The 26,006-nt window shown below is 47.2% G+C and overlaps 2 protein-coding genes across 2 annotated transcripts in view; both read right to left on the bottom strand.

The window, feature by feature from the left end:
* Positions 1-305: 305 nt before the first annotated feature.
* LOC135528773 (H(+)/Cl(-) exchange transporter 7-like) lies at positions 306-22,793 on the bottom strand (the record flags this gene model as incomplete). Its single annotated transcript, XM_064957838.1, has 6 exons — positions 22,683-22,793; positions 18,391-18,468; positions 11,470-11,535; positions 10,566-10,631; positions 9,016-9,148; positions 306-468 (listed from the first exon to the last, which is right to left on the bottom strand). Coding segments are annotated over exons 1-6 (617 nt in total), but the record flags the coding sequence as incomplete, so codon positions are not given.
* A 1,809-nt stretch (positions 22,794-24,602) lies between these two features.
* The window catches only part of LOC135528771 (trichohyalin-like), an 18,192-nt gene continuing 16,788 nt past the window's right edge, over positions 24,603-26,006 (bottom strand). The window contains exon 5 of the mRNA XM_064957837.1: positions 24,603-25,261. Coding sequence (XP_064813909.1) covers positions 24,603-25,261 — 659 coding nt within the window. The remainder of the gene's footprint in view (positions 25,262-26,006) is intronic.

The raw sequence follows: 26,006 nt of genomic DNA, 5'->3' as shown, positions 1-26,006 counted from the left end.
GGTTCATCACCCCAGGGCCATTAAACACAGTGGTTCAGACTGCTAACACATTCAACCCCACCAACAGACTGTAGTCACACAGTGCCCAGCAGTGTGCACACAGTGGTTCACACAGCTTGTTATTAGACTATGATTAACCAAGGCTCAATTCAAACCCCCACCTGCCCAGCAGTGTGCACTAGTGTCATACTTGCGCGCACGCAACACACACACACACAAACACTTTGAACACTTACCTCAAAAGGCCATACACACACACACACACTTTGAACACTTAACTCAAAGGGCTACACACACACACACACAAACACACTCCTTCCTCTTCGATGCACACACACATTCCCCATCTCCCTCTTACCTCGAAGAACGCCACAATAACAGCGCCCACCATGACGAAGGCCGAGTTCAGCACAGCCCAGAGGATGAGGGAGATGGAGAGACCTCCCACCTCCGTAAACTTCTCGATGTCTGGGAGGGGCAGAAGGTCAAGGACAGGTAACAAACAACCAATCACACGCCACCACGCTGCAAGGTGCAGCTCTCCCCGACCAACCACAGAGCAGGACACTGGACCTCTATGGCTTCATGATCTTTTGTCTGAAGGGCTACATATTTAAATTAGTGGGGATGATTGGCAGCATTCTGATCAACAAGGTTTTGATTTGATATATTAGGATCCCCATTAGCCTAGGCCAATGGGAACAGCTAGTGTTACTGGGGTTTGATATATTAGGATCCCCATTAGCCCAGGCCAATGGGGACAGCTAGTGTTACTGGGGTTTGATATATTAGGATCCAGGATTAGCCCAGGCCAATGGGGACAGCTAGTGTTACTGGGGTTTGATATATTAGGATCCATTAGGTCACATGTCAGTACTCACACACACAACCAGTAGGTCACATGTCAGTACCCACACAACCAGTAGGACACATGTCAGTACCCACACACAACCAGTAGGACACATGTCAGTACCTACACAACCAGTAGGTCACATGTCAGTACACACACAACCAGTAGGACACATGTCAGTACACACACACAACCAGTAGGACACATGTCAGTACCCACACACAACCAGTAGGACACATGTCAGTACCCACACACAACCAGTAGGACACATGTCAGTACCCACACACAACCAGTAGGACACATGTCAGTACCCACACAACCAGTAGGTCACATGTCAGTACCCACACAACCAGTAGGTCACATCTCAGTACCTACACAACCAGTAGGACACATGTCAGTACCTACACAACCAGTAGGACACATGTCAGTACCTACACAACCAGTAGGTCACATGTCAGTACCTACACAACCAGTAGGACACATGTCAGTACCTACACATCCAGTAGGACACATGTCAGTACCTACACAACCAGTAGGTCACATGTCAGTACCTACACAACCAGTAGGTCACATGTCAGTACACACACAACCAGTAGGTCACATGTCAGTACACACACAACCAGTAGGTCACATGTCAGTACCTACACAACCAGTAGGACACATGTCAGTACATACACACAACCAGTAGGACACATGTCAGTACCTACACACAACCAGTAGGTCACATGTCAATACCTACACAACCAGTAGGACACATGTCAGTACCCACACACAACCAGTAGGACACATGTCAGTACCTACACACAAAACCAGTTGGTCACATGTCAGTACCCACACAAAACCAGTAGGTCACATGTCAGTACCCACACAACCAGTAGGTCACATGTCAGTACACACACAACCAGTAGGACACATGTCAGTACACACACACAACCAGTAGGACACATGTCAGTACCCACACACAACCAGTAGGACACATGTCAGTACCCACACACAACCAGTAGGACACATGTCAGTACCCACACACAACCAGTAGGACACATGTCAGTACCCACACACAACCAGTAGGACACATGTCAGTACCCACACAACCAGTAGGTCACATGTCAGTACCCACACAACCAGTAGGTCACATCTCAGTACCTACACAACCAGTAGGACACATGTCAGTACCTACACAACCAGTAGGACACATGTCAGTACCTACACAACCAGTAGGTCACATGTCAGTACCTACACAACCAGTAGGACACATGTCAGTACCTACACATCCAGTAGGACACATGTCAGTACCTACACAACCAGTAGGTCACATGTCAGTACCTACACAACCAGTAGGTCACATGTCAGTACACACACAACCAGTAGGTCACATGTCAGTACACACACAACCAGTAGGTCACATGTCAGTACCTACACAACCAGTAGGACACATGTCAGTACATACACACAACCAGTAGGACACATGTCAGTACCTACACACAACCAGTAGGACACATGTCAGTACCCACACACAACCAGTAGGACACATGTCAGTACCTACACACAAAACCAGTTGGTCACATGTCAGTACCCACACACAAAACCAGTAGGTCACATGTCAGTACCCACACACAAAACCAGTAGGTCACATGTCAGTACCTACACACACAACCAGTAGGTCACATGTCAGTACCTACACACAAAACCAGTAGGTCACATGTCAGTACCTACACACAAAACCAGTAGATCACATGTCAGTACCTACACACAACCAGTCGGTCACATGTCAGTACCTACACACAACCAGTCGGTCACATGTCAGTACCCACACAACCAGTAGGTCACATGTCAGTACCCACACACAACCAGTAGGTCACATGTCAGTACACACACAACCAGTAGGTCACATGTCAGTACCTACACAACCAGTAGGACACATGTCAGTACCTACATACAACCAGTAGGACACATGTCAGTACCTACACACAACCAGTAGGTCACATGTCAATACCTACACAACCAGTAGGACACGTGTCAGTACCCACACACAACCAGTAGGACACGTGTCAGTACCTACACACAAAACCAGTAGGTCACATGTCAGTACCCACACACAAAACCAGTAGGTCACATGTCAGTACCTACACACACAACCAGTAGGTCACATGTCAGTACCTACACACAACCAGTAGGTCACATGTCAGTACCTACACACAAAACCAGTAGGTCACATGTCAGTACCTACACACAAAACCAGTAGGTCACATGTCAGTACCTACACACAACCAGTAGGTCACATGTCAGTACCTACACACAACCAGTCGGTCACATGTCAGTACCCACACAACCAGTCGGTCACATGTCAGTACCCACACACAACCAGTAGGTCACATGTCAGTACCTACACAACCAGTAGGACACATGTCAGTAACTACACACAACCAGTCGGTCACGTCAGTACCTACACAACCAGTAGGACACATGTCGGTACCCACACAACCAGTAGGTCACATGTCAGTGCCCACACACAACCAGTAGTTCACATGTCAGTAACTACACAACCAGTAGGACACATGTCAGTACCTACACACAACCAGTCGGTCACATGTCAGTACCCACACAACCAGTAGGACACATGTCAGTACACACACAACCAGTAGGTCACATGTCAGTACACACACAACCAGTAGGACACATGTCAGTACACACAACCAGTAGGACACATGTCAGTACACACACAACCAGTAGGTCACATGTCAGTACACACACAACCAGTAGGTCACATGTCAGTACACACACAACCAGTAGGACACATGTCAGTACACACACAACCAGTAGGACACATGTCAGTACACACACAACCAGTAGGACACATGTCAGTACCCACACAACCAGTAGGACACATGTCAGTACCCACACAACCAGTAGGACACATGTCGGTACCCACACAACCAGTAGGTCACATGTCAGTACCCACACACAACCAGTAGTTCACATGTCAGTAACTACACAACCAGTAGGACACATGTCAGTACCCACACAACCAGTAGGACACATGTCAGTACACACACAGCCAGTAGGACACATGTCGGTACCTACACAACCAGTAGGACACATGTCAGTACCCACACAACCAGTAGGTCACATGTCAGTACCTACACAACCAGTAGGACACATGTCAGTACACACACAACCAGTAGGACACATGTCAGTACCTACACAACCAGTAGGACACATGTCAGTACCTACACAACCAGTAGGACACATGTCAGTACCCACACACAACCAGTAGGTCACATGTCAGTACACACACAACCAGTAGGACACATGTCAGTACCTACACAACCAGTAGGACACATGTCAGTATCTAGACACAACCAGTAGGACACATGTCAGTACCTACACACAACCAGTCGGTCACATGTCAGTACCCACACAACCAGTAGGTCACATGTCAGTACCCACACACAACCAGTAGGTCACATGTCAGTACCTACACGACCAGTAGGACACATGTCAGTAACTACACACAACCAGTCGGTCACGTCAGTACCTACACAACCAGTAGGACACATGTCGATACCCACATAACCAGTAGGTCACATGTCAGTACCCACACACAACCAGTAGTTCACATGTCAGTAACTACACAACCAGTAGGACACATGTCAGTACCCACACAACCAGTAGGTCACATGTCGGTACCCACACAACCAGTAGGACACATGTCGGTATCTACACAACCAGTAGGACACATGTCAGTACCCACACAACCAGCAGGACACATGTCAGTACACACACAACCAGTAGGTCACATGTCAGTACCTACACAACCAGTAGGACACATGTCAGTACCCACACAACCAGTAGGTCACATGTCAGTACCTACACAACCAGTAGGACACATGTCAGTACACACACAACCAGTAGGTCACATGTCGGTACCCACACAACCAGTAGGTCACATGTCAGTACCCACACACAACCAGTAGTTCACATGTCAGTAACTACACAACCAGTAGGACACATGTCAGTACCCACACAACCAGTAGGTCACATGTCAGTACCTACACGACCAGTAGGACACATGTCAGTAACTACACACAACCAGTCGGTCACGTCAGTACCTACACAACCAGTAGGACACATGTCGATACCCACACAACCAGTAGGTCACATGTCAGTACCCACACACAACCAGTAGTTCACATGTCAGTAACTACACAACCAGTAGGACACATGTCAGTACCCACACAACCAGTAGGTCACATGTCGGTACCCACACAACCAGTAGGACACATGTCGGTATCTACACAACCAGTAGGACACATGTCAGTACCCACACAACCAGTAGGACACATGTCAGTACACACACAACCAGTAGGTCACATGTCAGTACCTACACAACCAGTAGGACACATGTCAGTACCCACACAACCAGTAGGTCACATGTCAGTACCTACACAACCAGTAGGACACATGTCAGTACACACACAACCAGTAGGTCACATGTCGGTACCCACACAACCAGTAGGTCACATGTCAGTACCCACACACAACCAGTAGTTCACATGTCAGTAACTACACAACCAGTAGGACACATGTCAGTACCCACACAACCAGTAGGTCACATGTCAGTACCTACACGACCAGTAGGACACATGTCAGTAACTACACACAACCAGTCGGTCACGTCAGTACCTACACAACCAGTAGGACACATGTCGATACCCACACAACCAGTAGGTCACATGTCAGTACCTACACGACCAGTAGGACACATGTCAGTACCCACACAACCAGTAGGTCACATGTCAGTACCTACACAACCAGTAGGACACATGTCAGTACACACACAACCAGTAGGTCACATGTCGGTACCCACACAACCAGTAGGTCACATGTCAGTACCCACACACAACCCGTAGTTCACATGTCAGTAACTACACAACCAGTAGGACACATGTCAGTACCCACACAACCAGTAGGACACATGTCAGTACACACACAACCAGTAGGTCACAAGGGGGAGATGTGTTGTGGCGTGAGCTGTTGCTTCATTTGTTTTTAGAAACCAGGTTTGCTGATTATTTGATATATATATAAGATGGGAGTTCCATGCACTCACAGCTCTGTACAATACTGTTTCTTTGAATTTGTTCTGGACCTGGGGACTGTGAAAAGACCCCTGGTGGCATGTCTGTTGGGGTAAGTGTGTGTGTCAGTGCTGTGTGTAACTTGACTATGCAAAAAATGTGGAATTTCCAAATAAAAACAGGAAGTGACAGTCAGTCTTTCCTCAACTCTGAGCCAAGACAGACTGGGCATGCATAGTATTAATATCAGCTCTCTGATTACAATGAAGAGCAAGATGTGCCGCTGTGTTCTGGACCAGCTGACCATATGACTGTACAATAATCAAGATCATATAAAACTAGAGACTACAGGACTTGACCATATGACTGGACAATAATCAAGATAATATAGAACTAGAGACTATATGACTGGACAATAATCAAGATCATATAAAACTAGAGACTACAGGACTTGACCATATGACTGGACAATAATCAAGATCATATAAAACTAGAGACTACAGGACTTGACCATATGACTGGACAATAATCAAGATAATATAAAACTAGAGACTACAGGACTTGACCATATGACTGGACAATAATCAAGATAATATAAAACTAGAGACTACAGGACTTGACAATAATCAAGATAATATAAAACTAGGAGACTACAGGACTTGCTTGGTGGAGAATCTCTTTATTAGGGACAGACCTCTCACCATCTTTACAATGATTGAATGTATAGGTTTTCACCATGACAGTTTACATTCTAAGGTAACACCAAATAATTTAGTCTCCTCAACTTGTTCAACAGCCACGACAACTAGCAACTACAGCTCATGAAGTCACTGAAAACCTTAATGTATATGGTTGAATCATCAGCATACGTGGACACATGCTTTGTTTAATACCAGTGGCAGGTCATTGGGAAAAATAGAAAAGAGCAGAGGGCCTAGAGAGCTGCCCTGCGGTACACCACACTTTACATGTTTGACATTAGAGAAGCTTCCATTAATAAAGAAACCCCTTTGAGTTCTATTAGCTAGATAGCTCTGAATCCATGATAAGGCAGAGGTACACTTTTACTTTCCTAAACACATTTAGAGACCAAATGTCAATGACTGAACAAAGACAACTCTAAACTGGGCCTGGTCTCTCTAGGAGTTGCCTTCCACAATGTCCCAATGTTCCAGCACACACGCCTGTACTTAGACCAATGCCAGTTTGGCAGAGAGAAAAGGGTGAAGTTGGCTGCCAGAAAGTCCATCCAGAGCCCTGCTGTAAACAAACCCATACTTTCAACTAGTGTATTTTGCATTGAGTCGTTTACATAGTTTATATGACGTTAGCGTTACAAGCTTACAACCACCAGCTATCTGCCTCCACATTGTGTGTTCGCTTCTGTCATGTTTCCGAGGGGATTATTTTTTTAAACTCTGTCTACCCAAACTCTTGATTTATTGGGAGAGTTGTCCGCCTGAAGACTACCCTCCCGGAATTGGCCAAAGAAATCCACCATGTACTGGGATTTCAGAAACTAAAACTAGACATGACTAACCTGTGGGTGAGTGAGAGGAAGGACAGTATGTTGTGGTACACAGACAAACGCTGTAGGACGGGACAACAGTGGAACACAGACCACCGCTGTAGGACGGGACAACAGTGGAACACAGACCACCGCTGTAGGACGGGACAACAGTGGAACACAGACCACCGCTGTAGGATGGGACAACAGTGGAACACAGACCACCGCTGTAGGACAGGACAACAGTGGAACACAGACCACCGCTGTAGGATGGGACAACAGTGGAACACAGACCACTGCTGTAGGACAGGACAACAGTGGAACACAGACCACCGCTGTAGGATGGGACAACAGTGGAACACAGACCACCGCTGTAGGACAGGACAACAGTGGAACACAGACCACCGCTGTAGGACAGGACAACAGTGGAACACAGACCACCGCTGTAGGATGGGACAACAGTGGAACACAGACCACTGCTGTAGGACAGGACAACAGTGGAACACAGACCACCGCTGTAGGACAGGACAACAGTGGAACACAGACCACCGCTGTAGGACAGGACAACAGTGGAACACAGACCACCGCTGTAGGATGGGACAACAGTGGAACACAGACCACTGCTGTAGGACAGGACAACAGTGGAACACAGACCACCGCTGTAGGACAGGACAACAGTGGAACACAGACCACCGCTGTAGGATGGGACAACAGTGGAACACAGACCACTGCTGTAGGACAGGACAACAGTGGAACACAGACCACCGCTGTAGGATGGGACAACAGTGGAACACAGACCACCGCTGTAGGACAGGACAACAGTGGAACATAGACAAACGCTGTAGGACGTCACAACACCATATTTTTCTACACAGACAATATTTAACATGACAGTTCAGAGTATGGAACACCTTCTGAACTGTGGGTCAGTGGAAGGATATGACCGTTCTGTGATGTGGAAGGATATGACCGTTCTGTGATGTGGAAGGATATGACCGTTCTGTGATGTGGGTCAGTGTGCGGAAGGATATGACCGTTCTGTGATGTGGGTCAGTGTGTGGAAGGATATGACCGTTCTGTGATGTGGGTCAGTGTGTGGAAGGATATGACCGTTCTGTGATGTGGAAGGATATGACCGTTCTGTGATGTGGAAGGATATGACCGTTCTGTGATGTGGGTCAGTGTGCGGAAGGATATGACCGTTCTGTGATGTGGGTCAGTGTGTGGAAGGATATGACCGTTCTGTGATGTGGGTCAGTGTGTGGAAGGATATGACCGTTCTGTGATGTGGAAGGATATGACCGTTCTGTGATGTGGAAGGATATGACCGTTCTGTGATGTGGAAGGATATGACCGTTCTGTGATGTGGGTCAGTGATGTGGAAGGATATGACCGTTCTGTGATGTGGGTCAGTGAGCGGAAGGATATGACCGTTCTGTGATGTGAGTCGGTGAGCGGAAGGATATGACCGTTCTGTGATGTGGGTCAGTGAGCGGAAGGATATGACCGTTCTGTGATGTGGGTCAGTGAGCGGAAGGATATGACCGTTCTGTGATGTGGGTCAGTGAGCGGAAGGATACTCTGTTTGACAACGTAGTACTTGACCCCAGCCAGGTTCTCCACGGCGATATCTATGCAGCAGGCTATGAGTCCAGTCAGGAAGCCAATCAGACCACAGATCACCCACCGACTGATCTCCAAACACTTGAACCCCTGAGGACGAGAGGGGAGGGACATCAATCAATCAATGTCTGTCTGTCTGTCTGTCTGTCTGTCTGTCTGTCTGTCTGTCTGTCTGTCTGTCTGTCTGTCTGTCTGTCTGTCTGTCTGTCTGTCTGTCTGTCTGTCTGTCTGTCTGTCTGTCTGTCTGTCTGTCTGTCTGTCTGTCTGTCTGTCTGTCTGTCTGTCTGTCTGTCTGTCTGTCTGTCTGTCTGTCTGTCTGTCTGTCTGTCTGTCTGTCTGTCTGTCTGTCTGTCTGTCTGTCTGCCTGCCTGCCTGCCTGCCTGCCTGCCTGCCTGCCTGCCTGCCTGCCTGCCTGCCTGCCTGCCTGCCTGCCTGCCTGCCTGCCTGCCTGCCTGCCTGCCTGCCTGCCTGCCTGCCTGCCTGCCTGCCTGCCTGCCTGCCTGCCTGCCTGCCTGCCTGCCTGCCTGCCTGCCTGCCTGCCTGCCTGCCTGCCTGCCTGCCTGCCTGCCTGCCTGCCTGCCTGCCTGCCTGCCTGCCTGCCTGCCTGCCTGCCTGCCTGCCTGCCTGCCTGCCTGCCTGCCTGCCTGCCTGCCTGCCTGCCTGCCTGCCTGCCTGCCTGCCTGCCTGCCTGCCTGCCTGCCTGCCTGCCTGCCTGCCTGCCTGCCTGCCTGCCTGCCTGCCTGCCTGCCTGCCTGCCTGCCTGCCTGCCTGCCTGCCTGCCTGCCTGCCTGTGCCTGCCTGCCTGCCTGCCTGCCTGCCTGCCTGCCTGCCTGCCTGCCTGCCTGCCTGCCTGCCTGCCTGCCTGCCTGCCTGCCTGCCTGCCTGCCTGCCTGCCTGCCTGCCTGCCTGCCTGCCTGCCTGCCTGCCTGCCTGCCTGCCTGCCTGCCTGCCTGCCTGCCTGCCTGCCTGCCTGCCTGCCTGCCTGCCTGCCTGCCTGCCTGCCTGCCTGCCTGCCTGCCTGCCTGCCTGCCTGCCTGCCTGCCTGCCTGCCTATGCCTGCCTGCCTGCCTGCCTGCCTGCCTGCCTGCCTGCCTGCCTGCCTGCCTGCCTGCCTGCCTGCCTGCCTGCCTGCCTGCCTGCCTGCCTGCCTGCCTGCCTGCCTGCCTGCCTGCCTGCCTGCCTGCCTGCCTGCCTGCCTGCCTGCCTGCCTGCCTGCCTGCCTGCCTGCCTGCCTGCCTGCCTGCCTGCCTGCCTGCCTGCCTGCTGCCTGCCTGCCTGCCTGCCTGCCTGCCTGCTGCCTGCCTGCCTGCCTGCCTGCCTGCCTGCCTGCCTGCCTGCCTGCCTGCCTGCCTGCCTGCCTGCCTGCCTGCCTGCCTGCCTGCCTGCCTGCCTGCCTGCCTGCCTGCCTGCCTGCCTGCCTGCCTGCCTGCCTGCCTGCCTGCCTGCCTGCCTGCCTGCCTGCCTGCCTGCCTGTCTGTGTGTGTGTGTGTAGGGGTTCTCTACTTACTAAGAAGCTCATCCGTCTCTCCTCCTCCAGAAACAGCTGATTCTCACTGTTGTCATAGTCCAGACTCTGAAACACACACACACACTTTTACACCATCTATACTGCTCATAGAGACGTGGTGACCCTGGGAGGACTTTGGACTTGATAAAAGTACAACAAATAAAAAACAAACACATTTCAAGTAAATATAGCGCTCATTGTTTTTGGAAATCATTTGTTATGACAGACTCGGGACAACAATTAATATGATAAACATTGTGTTAAGTCTCATGTATAAAACGTTGACTAGCTACGTTGAACACCCTTCAGACCAGGTCCAAGGCCTCTGATAAACATTGTGTTAAGTCTCATGTATAAAACGTTGACTAGCTACGTTGAACACCCTTCAGACCAGGTCCAAGGCCTCTGATAAACATTGTGTTAAGTCTCATGTATAAAACGTTGACTAGCTACGTTGAACACCCTTCAGACCAGGTCCAAGGCCTCTGATAAACATTGTGTTAAGTCTCATGTATAAAACGTTGACTAGCTACGTTGAACACCCTTCAGACCAGGTTCAAGGCCTCTGATAAACATTGTGTTAAGTCTCATGTATAAAACGTTGACTAGCTACGTTGATCACCCTTCACACCAGGTCCAAGGCCTCTGATAAACATTGTGTTAAGTCTCATGTATAAAACGTTGACTAGCTACGTTGATCACCCTTCAGACCAGGTTCAAGGCCTCTGATAAACATTGTGTTAAGTCTCATGTATAAAACGTTGATTAGCTACGTTGATCACCCTTCAGACCAGGTTCAAGGCCTCTGATAAACATTGTGTTAAGTCTCATGTATAAACGTTGACTAGCTACGTTGAACACCCTTCAGACCAGGTCCAAGGCCTCTGGAGAACCAAGGATTTACCTCGTATTTGAGTGACAGCAGCTTCTCGTTGTGAGGGATCTCCTTGGGACAGCCCCTCACTGAGTCCTGAAGGAGGGAAGGATGCATTGGTTAAGTATTAAAACAAGGCCAAGGGGGGCGTCTTCATCCCCTCTCCTCGTCTAGTCCCCTTCACATATCATCTGGAACACGGGATAGGTGAGAGCAGAGCCATACAGGAAGGACATTAAGTTGGTCGTACTCCCTTATACATGTAGACAAGCAGAGGAAGAAAAACATTTGAGACGATTGAGACACAGCCCAAGTGTCCATGCATTATGACACCATTATGGATCATTGCAGAACAACACCATTATGGATCATTGCAGAACAACACCATTATGGATCATAGCAGAACCCCACCATTATGGATCATAGCAGAACACCACCATTATGGATCATAGCAGAACCCCACCATTATGGATCATAGCAGAACACCACCATTATGGATCATAGCAGAACACCACCATTATGGATCATTGCAGAACCCCGCCATTATGGATCATTGCAGAACACCACCATTATGGATCATTGCAGAACACCACCATTATGGATCATTGCAGAACACCACCATTATGGATCATAGCAGAACACCACCATTATGGATCATTGCAGAACCCCGCCATTATGGATCATTGCAGAACAACACCATTATGGATCATTGCAGAACACCACCATTATGGATCATTGCAGAACCCCACCATTATGGATCATTGCAGAACCCCACCATTATGGATCATTGCAGAACCCCACCATTATGGATCATAGCAGAACCCCACCATTATGGATCATAGCAGAACACCACCATTATGGATCATAGCAGAACCCCACCATTATGGATCATAGCAGAACACCACCATTATGGATCATTGCAGAACCCCGCCATTATGGATCATAGCAGAACCCCACCATTAAGGATCATTACAGAATAACACCATTATGGATCATTACAGAATAACACCATTAAGGATCATTACAGAATAACACCATTAAGGATCATTACAGAATAACACCATAATCAGATTCTTTCTGACCCTCAGGCTCACAACGCAAACAGGCAAATCCAAATCATCCTAACAGGAACATCTAGTCCCTGTATAGTGCACTACTGTAGCCCCGTGTCCATAGTGCAGTGACCAAAAGCAGTGGCCTGTATATAGGGGATAGTATGGTGTCATTTGCAGTGTTTCCCATTAGCGCCGGCCATCGTATAAATCGCACGGTTACTATTTCCACTTCCTGATAAAAACTAGGCTACTTTTTATTTAAAAAGTGACTCGTCGGGATTTTGGCTCCACTTCCCCATGAGTCAGATGTAGTCATAGATACCCCTTTTAATACGTCTCTACATCCAGTATGAAGCAAGTTAGAGGAGCCAATGCTAACTATCGTTAATGCAATGACTGGAAGTCTATGGGACATACTAGCAGTTACCATAGATTTCCAGTCATTGTGCTAATGCTAGTTAGCAACTTCCTTCAAACTGGACGCAGAGACATAAAAATGGTATCCATGTGTTCATCGGACTGGTGAAGTAGATAAAGGGCTTCCCGAGGTATCTCTTTAAACCGTTCAATCCGCTAATCCTTCGAGCCCTCTCCCGTTAGACTGAATGACATGCATCTCTTAGAGATCTATTGATTGGGTAGGTGCCTGTCAGTCACAAAGCCATTGGTACACCCAATCCTTCGAGCCCTCTCCTGTTAGACTGAATGACATGCATCTCCTACCATGCCAGAGCTCTCCTACCATGTCAGAGCTCTTCTACCATGCCAGAGCTTCCCTACCATGCCAGAGCTTCCCTACCATGCCAGAGCTCTCCTACCACGCCAGAGCTCTCCTACCATGCCAGAGCTCTCCTACCATGCCAGAGCTTCCCTACCATGCCAGAGCTTCCCTACCATGCCAGAACTCTCCTACCATGCCAGAGCTCCCCTACCATGCCAGAGCTCTCCTACCATGCCAGAGCTCTCCTACCATGCCAGAGCTCTCCTACCATGCCAGAGCTCCCCTACCATGCCAGAGCTCTCCTACCATGCCAGAGCTCTCCTACCATGCCAGAGCTCTCCTACCATGCCAGAGCTCTCCTACCATGCCAGAGCTCCCCTGCCATGCCAGAGCTCTCCGACCATGCCAGAGCTTCCCTACCATGCCAGAGCTCTCCTACCATGCCAGAGCTCTCCTACCATGCCAGAGCTCTCCTACCATGCCAGAGCTCTCCTACCATGCCAGAGCTCTCCTACCATGCCAGAGCTTCCCTACCATGCCAGAGCTTCCCTACCATGCCAGAACTCTCCTACCATGCCAGAGCTTCCCTACCATGCCAGAGCTTCCATACCATGCCAGAGCTCTCCTACCATGCCAGAGCTTCCCTACCATGCCAGAGCTTCCCTACCATGCCAGAGCTCTCCGACCATGCCAGAGCTTCCATACCATGCCAGAGCTCTCCTACCATGCCAGAGCTTCCCTACTAGCGCAAAAATAATATCATGATATTGATATCATCAAAAGTAATATCCCATCAAATCCCCCCCCATCACTAGAATTCACACGTTTTCAGTTAAAATAGTTTATTATTGCATCTCTACACAATATCACAACACATGGGAGGTACACACAATCTGGGAGGTACACCCAATCTAGACCCAACCTGGGAGGTACACCCAATCTGGGAGGTACACACAATCTGGGAGGTACACCCAATCTAGACCCAACCTGGGAGGTACACCCAATCTGGGAGGTACACACAATCTGGGAGGTACACCCAATCTAGACCCAACCTGGGAGGTACACCCAATCTAGACCCAACCTGGGAGGTACACCCAATCTGGACCCAATCTGGGGAGGTACACCCAATCTGGGGAGGTACACCCAAACTGGGGAGGTACACCCAATCTGCATCCAATCTGGGAGGTACACCCAATCTGGGAGGTACACCCAATCTGCATCCAATCTGGGAGGTAGACACAATCTGGGAGGTACACACAACCTGGGAGGTACACACAATCTAGACACAATCTGGGAGGTACACACAATCTAGACACAATCTGGGAGGTACACACAAGTATTCCATCCTGTCGCTGTGTATTTCAGATGGAATCAAGTCATTAGAATGTACCAGTCCACTCAAATTTATCTCCTTGGACAAAACATTTCAGAACCCAGGGAGAAAGCTTCACCAGACCCCCCTCCCCCCACTAGGAGAAGGACCAATCAGAATGACCCATAGATTAACAGAACAGGGCTGGGTTGCCAAACACAGGAATAGCTTGAAGTGGAACTAAAACTGGGCCTGGATTTCCCACACTCGTGCTTTACCAAGCCCATGACTCAGACCGGTTGGCTGTTGGTTAGTCGTCTTATTCACTGTCAGGTCATTTTGCAATGATTAAATCCACGTTTTCAGCCTGCTAAATCAGGCTTCTGTTGATTACAGTCAGGCTTGTAGACCAGTGGATTACAGTCAGGCTTGTAGACCTGCTGCAGTGGATTACAGTCAGGCTTGTAGACCTGTGGATTACAGTCAGGCTTGTAGACCTGTTGCAGTGGTTTACAGTCAGGTTTGTAGACCTGTGGGTTACAGTCAGGCTTGTAGACCTGTGGATTACAGTCAGGCTTGTAGACCTGTGGATTACAGACAGGCTTGTAGACCTGTGGTTTACAGTCAGGCTTGTAGACCTGCTGCAGTGGATTACAGTCAGGCTTGTAGACCTGTGGATTACAGACAGGCTTGTAGACCTGTGGATTACAGACAGGCTTGTAGACCTGTGGTTTACAGTCAGGCTTGTAGGAAGTATTAAGACCACACAATTGTTCTATTTAGAGGCCGTGTTTATTAATAGACTAGCAAGATCCACAACTTGTTCCCCAGGTTTTAGTAAGCCTGAAGCACTGTATTGGAATTAGACTGTCACACTCAGCTGACCTTCTGCAGATATATAGATATATTTAAATAAATAACTTCTTTGGGAAAACAGCCCTGATGTTGGAAACAACCACCATTATGTTGTCATCCAGAGTCATGTATTTTCCAAGAAATGCTACATATTTTATATACAGCAGGTTTTGAAAAAGGACCAAAGAGTTTGGTCTGCTTCGTGTTTTCATTTTTTGCTATGGCAAAATAAAATACTGCGATACTGGTATCGGCCCTAAAAGGTGTATTTCACTGAATAGAGAAACAGTCAGACGCTTCAAAGGCTGTGAAGCTACGGGGGCTGTCTGATCATGTGTCCAAACGCCTTCCATCGTCATGACTACGAGGACCTAGTTCTTTACTTGAATAAAGTGTTACTTGGAAGGCGTCTCGACACAGATGATCAGACCAAACGCGATCACGACACGCAGGTTAAAATATCAAAACAAACTCTGAACCAATGACATTAATTTGGGGACAGGTTGAAAAGCATTAAAACATGTATGGCAATTTTGCTAGTTAGCTTGCACTTGCTAGCTAATTTGTCCTATTTAGCTAGCTTGCTGTTGCTAGCTAATTTGTCCTGGGATATAAACATTGAGTTGCTATTTTACCAGAAATGCACAAGGTCCTCTACTTCGACAATTAATCCACACATAAAACGGCCAACCAAATCGTTTCTGGTCATCGTTTCTAGCATCTAAACTTTCATAATATTACCATGACGACCGGCAAAACAGTTTGTCTTTAACCACGTGGGTATAACCAATGAGGAGATGGCACGTGGGTACCTGTGTCTACAAACCAATGAGGAGATGAGAGAGGCAGGATTTCAGCACGATCTGCATCAGAAATAGGAATGAGCTCTATTTTAGCCCTTGGTGTCGCAGACACTCGGCGCGAGCAGTGTAAACACAACAATAATTGAATAACATGGAATTCTAAATTTATTTTGCGACGTGTCCGAACTGGTCAGAGTGTTAGGCTGCTGCAGGAGCCAGTTGGGTCAGAGTGTTAGGCTGCAGGAGCCAGTTGGGTCAGAGTGTTAGGCTGCAGCCAGTTGGGTCAGAGTGTTAGGCTGCAGGAGCCAGTTGGGTCAGAGTGTTAGGCTGCAGGAGCCAGTTGGGTCAGAGTGTTAGGCTGCAGCCAGTTGGGTCAGAGTGTTAGGCTGCAGCCAGTTGGGTCAGAGTGTTAGGCTGCTGTAACCAGTTGGGTCAGAGTGTTAGGCTGCGGCAGCCAGTTGGGTCAGAGTGTTAGGCTGCGGCAGCCAGTTGGGTCAGAGTGTTAGGCTGCGGCAGCCAGTTGGGTCAGAGTGTTAGGCTGCGGCAGCCAGTTGGGCCAGAGTGTTAGGCTGCGGCAGCCAGTTGGGCCAGAGTGTTAGGCTGCGGCAGCCAGTTGGGTCAGAGTGTTAGGCTGCGGCAGCCAGTTGGGTCAGAGTGTTAGGCTGCGGCAGCCAGTTGGGTCAGAGTGTTAGGCTGCGGCAGCCAGTTGGGTCAGAGTGTTAGGCTGCGGCAGCCAGTTGGGTCAGAGTGTTAGGCTGCGGCAGCCAGTTGGGTCAGAGTGTTAGGCTGCGGCAGCCAGTTGGGTCAGAGTGTTAGGCTGCGGCAGCCAGTTGGGTCAGAGTGTTAGGCTGCGGCAGCCAGTTGGGTCAGAGTGTTAGGCTGCGGCAGCCAGTTGGGTCAGAGTGTTAGGCTGCGGCAGCCAGTTGGGTCAGAGTGTTAGGCTGCGGCAGCCAGTTGGGTCAGAGTGTTAGGCTGCGGCAGCCAGTTGGGTCAGAGTGTTAGGCTGCGGCAGCCAGTTGGGTCAGAGTGTTAGGCTGCGGCAGCCAGTTGGGTCAGAGTGTTAGGCTGCGGCAGCCAGTTGGGTCAGAGTGTTAGGCTGCGGCAGCCAGTTGGGTCAGAGTGTTAGGCTGCGGCAGCCAGTTGGGTCAGAGTGTTAGGCTGCGGCAGCCAGTTGGGTCAGAGTGTTAGGCTGCGGCAGCCAGTTGGGTCAGAGTGTTAGGCTGCGGCAGCCAGTTGGGTCAGAGTGTTAGGCTGCGGCAGCCAGTTGGGTCAGAGTGTTAGGCTGCGGCAGCCAGTTGGGTCAGAGTGTTAGGCTGCGGCAGCCAGTTGGGTCAGAGTGTTAGGCTGCGGCAGCCAGTTGGGTCAGAGTGTTAGGCTGCGGCAGCCAGTTGGGTCAGAGTGTTAGGCTGCTGCAGCCAGTTGGGTCAGAGTGTTAGGCTGCTGTAGCCAGTTGGGTCAGAGTGTTAGGCTGCTGTAGCCAGTTGGGTCAGAGTGTTAGGCTGCTGTAGCCAGTTGGGTCAGAGTGTTAGGCTGCTGTAGCCAGTTGGGTCAGAGTGTTAGGCTGCTGTAGCCAGTTGGGTCAGAGTGTTAGGCTGCTGTAGCCAGTTGGGTCAGAGTGTTAGGCTGCTGTAGCCAGTTGGGTCAGAGTGTTAGGCTGCTGTAGCCAGTTGGGTCAGAGTGTTAGGCTGCTGTAGCCAGTTGGGTCAGAGTGTTAGGCTGTAGCCAGTTGGGTCAGAGTGTTAGGCTGTAGCCAGTTGGGTCAGAGTGTTAGGCTGCTGTAGCCAGTTGGGTCAGAGTGTTAGGCTGCTGTAGCCAGTTGGGTCAGAGTGTTAGGCTGCTGTAGCCAGTTGGGTCAGAGTGTTAGGCTGCTGTAGCCAGTTGGGTCAGAGTGTTAGGCTGTAGCCAGTTGGGTCAGAGTGTTAGGCTGTAGCCAGTTGGGTCAGAGTGTTAGGCTGCTGTAGCCAGTTGGGTCAGAGTGTTAGGCTGTAGTCAGTTGGGTCAGAGTGTTAGGCTGTAGCCAGTTGGGTCAGAGTGTTAGGCTGCTGTAGCCAGTTGGGTCAGAGTGTTAGGCTGTAGCCAGTTGGGTCAGAGTGTTAGGCTGCTGTAGCCAGTTGGGTCAGAGTGTTAGGCTGTAGTCAGTTGGGTCAGAGTGTTAGGCTGAGGCGGACGGACGAGATGTCACATTGATAGAAAGCTGACCGTTACCTCGTCTGACGTCATGTCCTCCTCCAGATCCACAGTGCTCAGTCTGCCGATGTGAAACATCCCACCGTCCCCGGACACCTACGGACCAAACACATGACACAGCGCAGAGAATTAGAAAGATCTTTTCTAGGTTTCTTCAATGTGAACATGTAGGCCTAGCTAACATTTAGCATCACTAAGTTAACATGTGTAATGTCTGTGGGAAAAAAGTACAGTTGATGTCGGAAGTTTACATACACTAAGGTTGGAATCATTAAAACTCGTTTTTCAACCACTGGTTAACAAACTATAGTTTTGGCAACTCGGTTAGGACATCTAATTTGTGCATGACACAAGTAATTTTTTTCAACAATTGTTTACAGACAGATTATTTCACTTATAATTCACTGTATCACAATTCCAGTGGGTCAGAAGTTTACATACACTAAGTTGACTGTGCCTTTAAACAGAATTCCAGAAAATGATGTCATGGCTTTAGAAGCTTCCGATAGGCTAATTGACATCATTTGAGCTCAGTTAACATGTGTTAACATTCAGTAGTACTAACAGCTCAGTTATCATGTGTTAACATTCAGTAGTCAGTAGTACTAACAGCTCAGTTATCATGTGTTAACATTCAGTAGTACTAACAGCTCAGTTATCATGTGTTAACATTCAGTAGTACTAACAGCTCAGTTATCATGTGTTAACATTCAGTAGTACTAACAGCTCAGTTATCATGTGTTAACATTTAGTAGTACTAACAGCTCAGTTATCATGTGTTAACATTCAGTAGTACTAACAGCTCAGTTATCATGTGTTAACATTCAGTAGTACTAACAGCTCAGTTATCATGTGTTAACATTCAGTAGTCAGTAGTACTAACAGCTCAGTTATCATGTGTTAACATTCAGTAGTACTAACAGCTCAGTTATCATGTGTTAACATCCAGTAGTCAGTAGTACTAACAGCTCAGTTATCATGTGTTAACATTCAGTAGTACTAACAGCTCAGTTATCATGTGTTAACATTCAGTAGTACTAACAGCTCAGTTATCATGTGTTAACATTCAGTAGTACTAACAGCTCAGTTATCATGTGTTAACATTCAGTAGTACTAACAGCTCAGTTATGTGTTAACATTCAGTAGTACTAACAGCTCAGTTATCATGTGTTAACATTCAGTAGTCAGTAGTACTAACAGCTCAGATATCATGTGTTAACATTCAGTAGTCAGTAGTACTAACAGCTCAGTTATCATGTGTTAACATCCAGTAGTCAGTAGTACTAACAGCTCAGTTATCATGTGTTAACATTCAGTAGTACTAACAGCTCAGTTATCATGTGTTAACATTCAGTAGTACTAACAGCTCAGTTATCATGTGTTAACATTCAGTAGTACTAACAGCTCAGTTATCATGTGTTAACATTCAGTAGTACTAACAGCTCAGTTATCATGTGTTAACATTCAGTAGTCAGTAGTACTAACGGCTCAGTTATCATGTGTTAACATTCAGTAGTACAAACAGCTCAGTTATCATGTGTTAACATTCAGTAGTACTAACAGCTCAGTTATCATGTGTTAACATTCAGTAGTACTAACGGCTCAGTTATCATGTGTTAACATTCAGTAGTACTTACAGCTCAGTTATCATGTGTTAACATTCAGTAGTCAGTAGTACTAACAGCTCAGTTATCATGTGTTAACATTCAGTAGTACTAACAGCTCAGTTATCATGTGTTAACATCCAGTAGTACAAACAGCTCAGTTATCATGTGTTAACATTCAGTAGTCAGTAGTACTAACAGCTCAGTTATCATGTGTTAACATTCAGTAGTACTAACAGCTCAGTTATCATGTGTTAACATTCAGTAGTACTAACAGCTCAGTTATCATGTGTTAACATTCAGTAGTACTAACAGCTCAGTTATCATGTGTTAACATTCAGTAGTACTAACAGCTCAGTTATCATGTGTAATTCCTGTGTAATTTACGTAACATGTATTAAACGGTACTAACTCAAGTCATAATGCCGGTGTAATTTACGTAACATGTATTAAACGGTACTAACTCAAGTCATAATGCCGGTGTAATTTACGTAACATGTATTAAACGGTACTAACTCAAGTCATAATGCCGTGTAATTTACGTAACATGTATTAAACGGTACTAACTCAAGTCATAATGCCGGTGTAATTTACGTAACATGTATTAAACGGTACTAACTCAAGTCATAATGCCGGTGTAATTTACGTAACATGTATTAAACGGTACTAACTCAAATCATAATGCCGGTGTAATTTACGTAACATATATTAAACGGTACTAACTCAAGTCATAATGCCGGTGTAATTTACGTAACATGTATTAAACGGTACTAACTCAAGTCATAATGCCGGTGTAATTTACGTTACATGTATTGAACGGTACTAACTCAAGTCATAATGCCGGTGTAATTTACGTAACATGTATTAAACGGTACTAACTCAAGTCATAATGCCGGTGTAATTTACGTAACATGTATTGAACGGTACTAACTCAAGTCATAATGCCGGTGTAATTTACGTAACATGTATTAAACGGTACTAACTCAAGTCATAATGCCGGTGTAATTTACGTAACATGTATTGAACGGTACTAACTCAAGTCATAATGCCGGTGTAATTTACGTAACATGTATTGAACGGTACTAACTCAAGTCATAATGCCGGTGTAATTTACGTAACATGTATTAAACGGTACTAACTCACGTCATAATGCCGGTGTAATTTACGTAACATGTATTAAACGGTACTAACTCAAATCATAATGCCGGTGTAACTTACGTAACATGTATTAAACGGTACTAACTCAAGTCATAATGCCGGTGTAATTTACGTAACATGTATTAAACGGTACTAACTCAAATCATAATGCCGGTGTAACTTACGTAACATGTATTAAACGGTACTAACTCAAGTCATAATGCCGGTGTAATTTACGTAACATGTATTAAACGGTACTAACTCAAATCATAATGCCGGTGTAACTTACGTAACATGTATTAAACGGTACTAACTCACGTCATAATGCCGGTGTAATTTACGTAACATGTATTGAACGGTACTAACTCAAGTCATAATGCCGGTGTAATTTACGTAACATGTATTAAATGGTACTAACTCAAGTCATAATGCCGGTGTAATTTACGTAACATATATTAAATGGTACTAACTCAAGTCATAATGCCGGTGTAATTTACGTAACATATATTAAATGGTACTAACTCAAGTCATAATGCCGGTGTAATTTACGTAACATATATTAAATGGTACTAACTCAAGTCATAATGCCGGTGTAATTTACGTAACATATATTAAATGGTACTAACTCAAGTCATAATGCCGGTGTAATTTACGTAACATGTATTAAACGGTACTAACTCAAGTCATAATGCCGGTGTAATTTACGTAACATGTATTGAACGGTACTAACTCAAGTCATAATGCCGGTGTAATTTACGTAACATGTATTAAACGGTACTAACTCAAGTCATAATGCCGGTGTAATTTACGTAACATGTATTGAACGGTACTAACTCAAGTCATAATGCCGGTGTAATTTACGTAACATGTATTAAACGGTACTAACTCAAGTCATAATGCCGGTGTAATTTACGTAACATGTATTGAACGGTACTAACTCAAGTCATAATGCCGGTGTAATTTACGTAACATGTATTAAACGGTACTAACTCAACGTAACATGTATTGAACGGTACTAACTCAAGTCATAATGCCGGTGTAATTTACGTAACATGTATTGAACGGTACTAACTCACGTCATAATGCCGGTGTAATTTAATAGGAAGTGGTGAATGACGCAACAAGCAGAATCTACAGGCTTAAAGGCTGATTCCCTTAATAGTCGGAGTTCAGTGTTTCTTATTAACTTAAGTTTCTATTCTGAAACTCTGGTTTGAAGATTACTTTTTTTCTGTAGCGAGTTTTCTTAGGTCTGCCAGTCTTTGGCATATTGTTAAAATGGGCATCGATTTGTTTTAAACTTCTAAAAACGTGCTTGTCTGAAAAGCATCCTCCAACTCCATCCTGTGACGTTTGCATGTTGTTGTTGTTGTTGTTAACAGCATTTGCAAACGCCTGCATGCAAACAAACCACAAACGGGGCACTCGTTTTTTTTTAAAACATTAATCTCATAGCAAAACATAACATAATGTTTTACTCTTCGAAAACATCATGGATACCGAGCTGGCACATAGCGGCAGCGTTAGACAGTTCTGCTTGTGTTCGCTGGTTTAGCATGCTAGCCCTACCTGTCTGGTGTACCGGACTTCTTCGGAGCCGTTGAGAAGTGGGGTTCTCTCGCCGCCACCGGACTCGTCACCCCGGCTCGACCACGACACTTTCTTCGTGATATTGGCCATGCTTATCTCAATCAGTGAGATAGTTTTTATTTTGCAGTTGTGTCTGGTTAACCACCTCTCATTCTAGCTTCCTATGGGAGAATCTCAATGAGTTCCGCCTCGCGTCCTCTCTCCTCGTCTCCTTCTGAAAACCCATTGGAGGAGAAATCCAGAGGTCCCGCCCCTCTGACCATTTCCTCCAATGGGTTTTGAAAAGGAGAAAAGGAGAGATGAGTGAGGACGTCAAGAGGGAACTTTATGATAATCCACATGACTAAAATCATACGCGAACTCGTGATGGTTTCTACCGGTGGCACACAGGGTCAAACTTAACTGTTATTCGCATGGATTTCTGGGAAGTGTAGTTCTCTAACTGACAGCTGAGACCAAAAACAGAGAGTAAGACGCATTTTTGCCCTTATTTTACAGCATAAGAGTCAGGCAATGATATCGATGTCATATTATGAAGAACTGATGGTTTACATGTTGGTGGTTAATTATTGAATAATCTAGGTATTTGTAGCGGTCTTACATCAAGAACCTTGGAAATTGAAATAGTTGAAGAACGATGTTTTTCCCTCTCAAGTGAAATAATATACTGACAAGACAAAACCATGCATAACAAAGACATACAAACACATTCAAACGAACTGAGTGAATCAATGTTTATAGATAAAGGATCATTTGTCTCGTGAATGATGACTGTTATATATCCAGTAGAGTGGAGAGCAGCTCCAACTGACAAAATCTTGATTTATTAGCATGATAATAACCGACATCAGATGTCAGTTGGTCAACGAGCCGCTAGTCTGTTGACTTTATAACAGAACAATCTGAACAATCTGCCTCTCTGTCTCTGTCCCTGTCTGTCTGTCTCTCTGTCTGTCCCTGTCTGTCTGTCTGCCTCTCTCTCTGTCTAAATCTGTATATGTCTGTCTGTCTCTCTCTGTCTGTAAGTCTGTCTCTCTCTGTGTCTGTCTGTCTGTATCTGTCTGTCTGTCTGTCTGTCCGTGTCTGTCTCTCTGTCTGTCTGTCCCTCTGTCTGCCTCTGTATGTCTGTCCCTCTGTCTGTCCCTCTGTCTGTCTGCCTCTCTCTCAGTCTAAGTCTATCTCTCTGTCTGGAAGTCTGTCTCTCTCTCTGTCTGTTGCTGGGTAACAATATATATGATATGAAATAGTCTTTGTTTAGCCATATAACAACATTGCTTTAAGTAATAATTGATGGCTTTCATTCACATGCTCATTTTACAGTGTGTCAGTGGCAATGTTTAAGGTTAGAGAAGTGTTAGGGTTCCTCTTTCAATCCAGGTCCACATTAAGTCCGAAGGGCAGTTCTGCCGGTCTTCATTCTCCCTGGTAGTTAATTGATTGATATTAAAACATTTAGACAGCTGAATCCCAAGTCAACCCCCCAGGCTGGTTGCTGTTATTTGTTATTATTTATTTTTAATTGACGCACAGTTAAGACCTAGACAACCAGGTGAGGGGAAATCAATTACCTTAATTGATCAATCAAGTACAGAGGAGTAAAAACCAGCCCACTCTGCCCTAAAGGACCACATTGTAGATCTAGGAGCCTATAGGGACGAGGGATGAGGGACGAGGGACGGTCAGGGTCGGTTTGGGATGAGGGACGAGGATGAGGACGAGCGGTCAGGGTCGGTTTGGGATGAGGGACGAGGGATGAGGACGAGCGGTCAGGGTCGGTTTGGGATGAGGGACGAGGGATGAGGGACGAGCGGTCAGGGTTGGTTTGGGATGAGGGACGAGCGGTCAGGGTGGGTTTGGGATGAGGGACGAGGGATGAGGGTCGGTTTGGAATCAGACGTCTCAGCTACAGTGTTCCAGGCACTCGCAGGCTACCTGCTGCACCTCCCCATGAACTCCGTCAACGTCCCCCAACTCGAGCACCACCCCCCGGGGTACCCCCCTCCCCGTAGCCACCCCCGTCACCTCCCCAGGACTCAACACCCGGTCCCACACGGTGAACCCCGCCAGGCGCCCCACGAACCCCTCGGTGGGATCAAACCCTCCCCCCTGGCTGTCCTGCTCTGCTCCCAGCACCACTATCCCCCCTCCCGGCACCTCGTAACCCTTCCTGAACCGTGACCCTGCAGAGGTCAGGCGCCGGTCGGTGTAGTGCCAGAATCGTCCCTGGATAGAGGACCAGAGGACACAGAGGTGGTGCCAGCACCCGTCCAGCACAGAGTCCACAGGGAGCTCACGGTACGCAGGGTCTCCCACCACGAAGTCCAGGGTTGCTCGGCTGGGGGTGGAGGATGAGGAGGAGGAGGAGTTGCGTCCGTATAGGACTAGTTTGTTGTCGTTGTCTTCCGTGGCGTAAGAGAGGAGCGTTCCTACGTACCCGACGTCGACGCGGAGCCACAGGCACACGGAGAGTTCTGGAAGAGCAGGGAAGCTCCGGGAGAAGGTGACGTAGTTCTCAGAGGAAGCAGACGGGAACAGGAGCATGGAGTCCACGTTACAGACTGGAGGAGAGAAAACAGAGAGACGAGATAGTCAAGGAGTGCTGGAACAAAAAACACCGCAACAAATCAGACCTGGGATAACTCTAGTTGTAACTACTCGTTGTGACGTCAGACCTGGGATAGCTCTAGTTGTGACGTCAGACCTGGGATAACTCTAGTCGTAACTACTTGTTGTGACCTCAGACCTGGGATAACTCTAGTCGTAACTACTCGTTGTGACATCAGACCTGGGATAACTCTAGTTGTAACTACTCGTTGTGACGTCAGACCTGGGATAACTCTAGTTGTAACTACTCGTTGTGACATCAGACCTGGGATAACTCTAGTCGTAACTACTTGTTGTGACGTCAGACCTGGGATAACTCTAGTCGTAACTACTCGTTGTGACCTCAGACCTGGGATAACTCTAGTCGTAACTACTCGTTGTGACATCAGACCTGGGATAACTCTAGTCGTAACTACTTGTTGTGACCTCAGACCTGGGATAACTCTAGTTGTAACTACCCGTTTTGACGTCAGACCTGGGATAACTCTAGTTGTAACTACTCGTTGTGACGTCAGACCTGGGATAACTCTAGTTGTGACGTCAGACCTGGGATAACTCTAGTCGTAACTACTCGTTGTGACATCAGACCTGGGATAACTCTAGTTGTGACGTCAGACCTGGGATAACTCTAGTCGTAACTACTCGTTGTGACATCAGACCTGGGATAACTCTAGTCGTAACTACTCGTTGTGACGTCAG

Source organism: Oncorhynchus masou, unplaced genomic scaffold (genome assembly GCF_036934945.1).
Source record: "Oncorhynchus masou masou isolate Uvic2021 unplaced genomic scaffold, UVic_Omas_1.1 unplaced_scaffold_1031, whole genome shotgun sequence".
Lineage (NCBI taxonomy): Eukaryota > Metazoa > Chordata > Actinopteri > Salmoniformes > Salmonidae > Oncorhynchus > Oncorhynchus masou.
The sequence above is the reverse complement of the archived record's forward strand: the minus strand, read 5'-3'. Positions and strand labels throughout refer to the sequence as shown.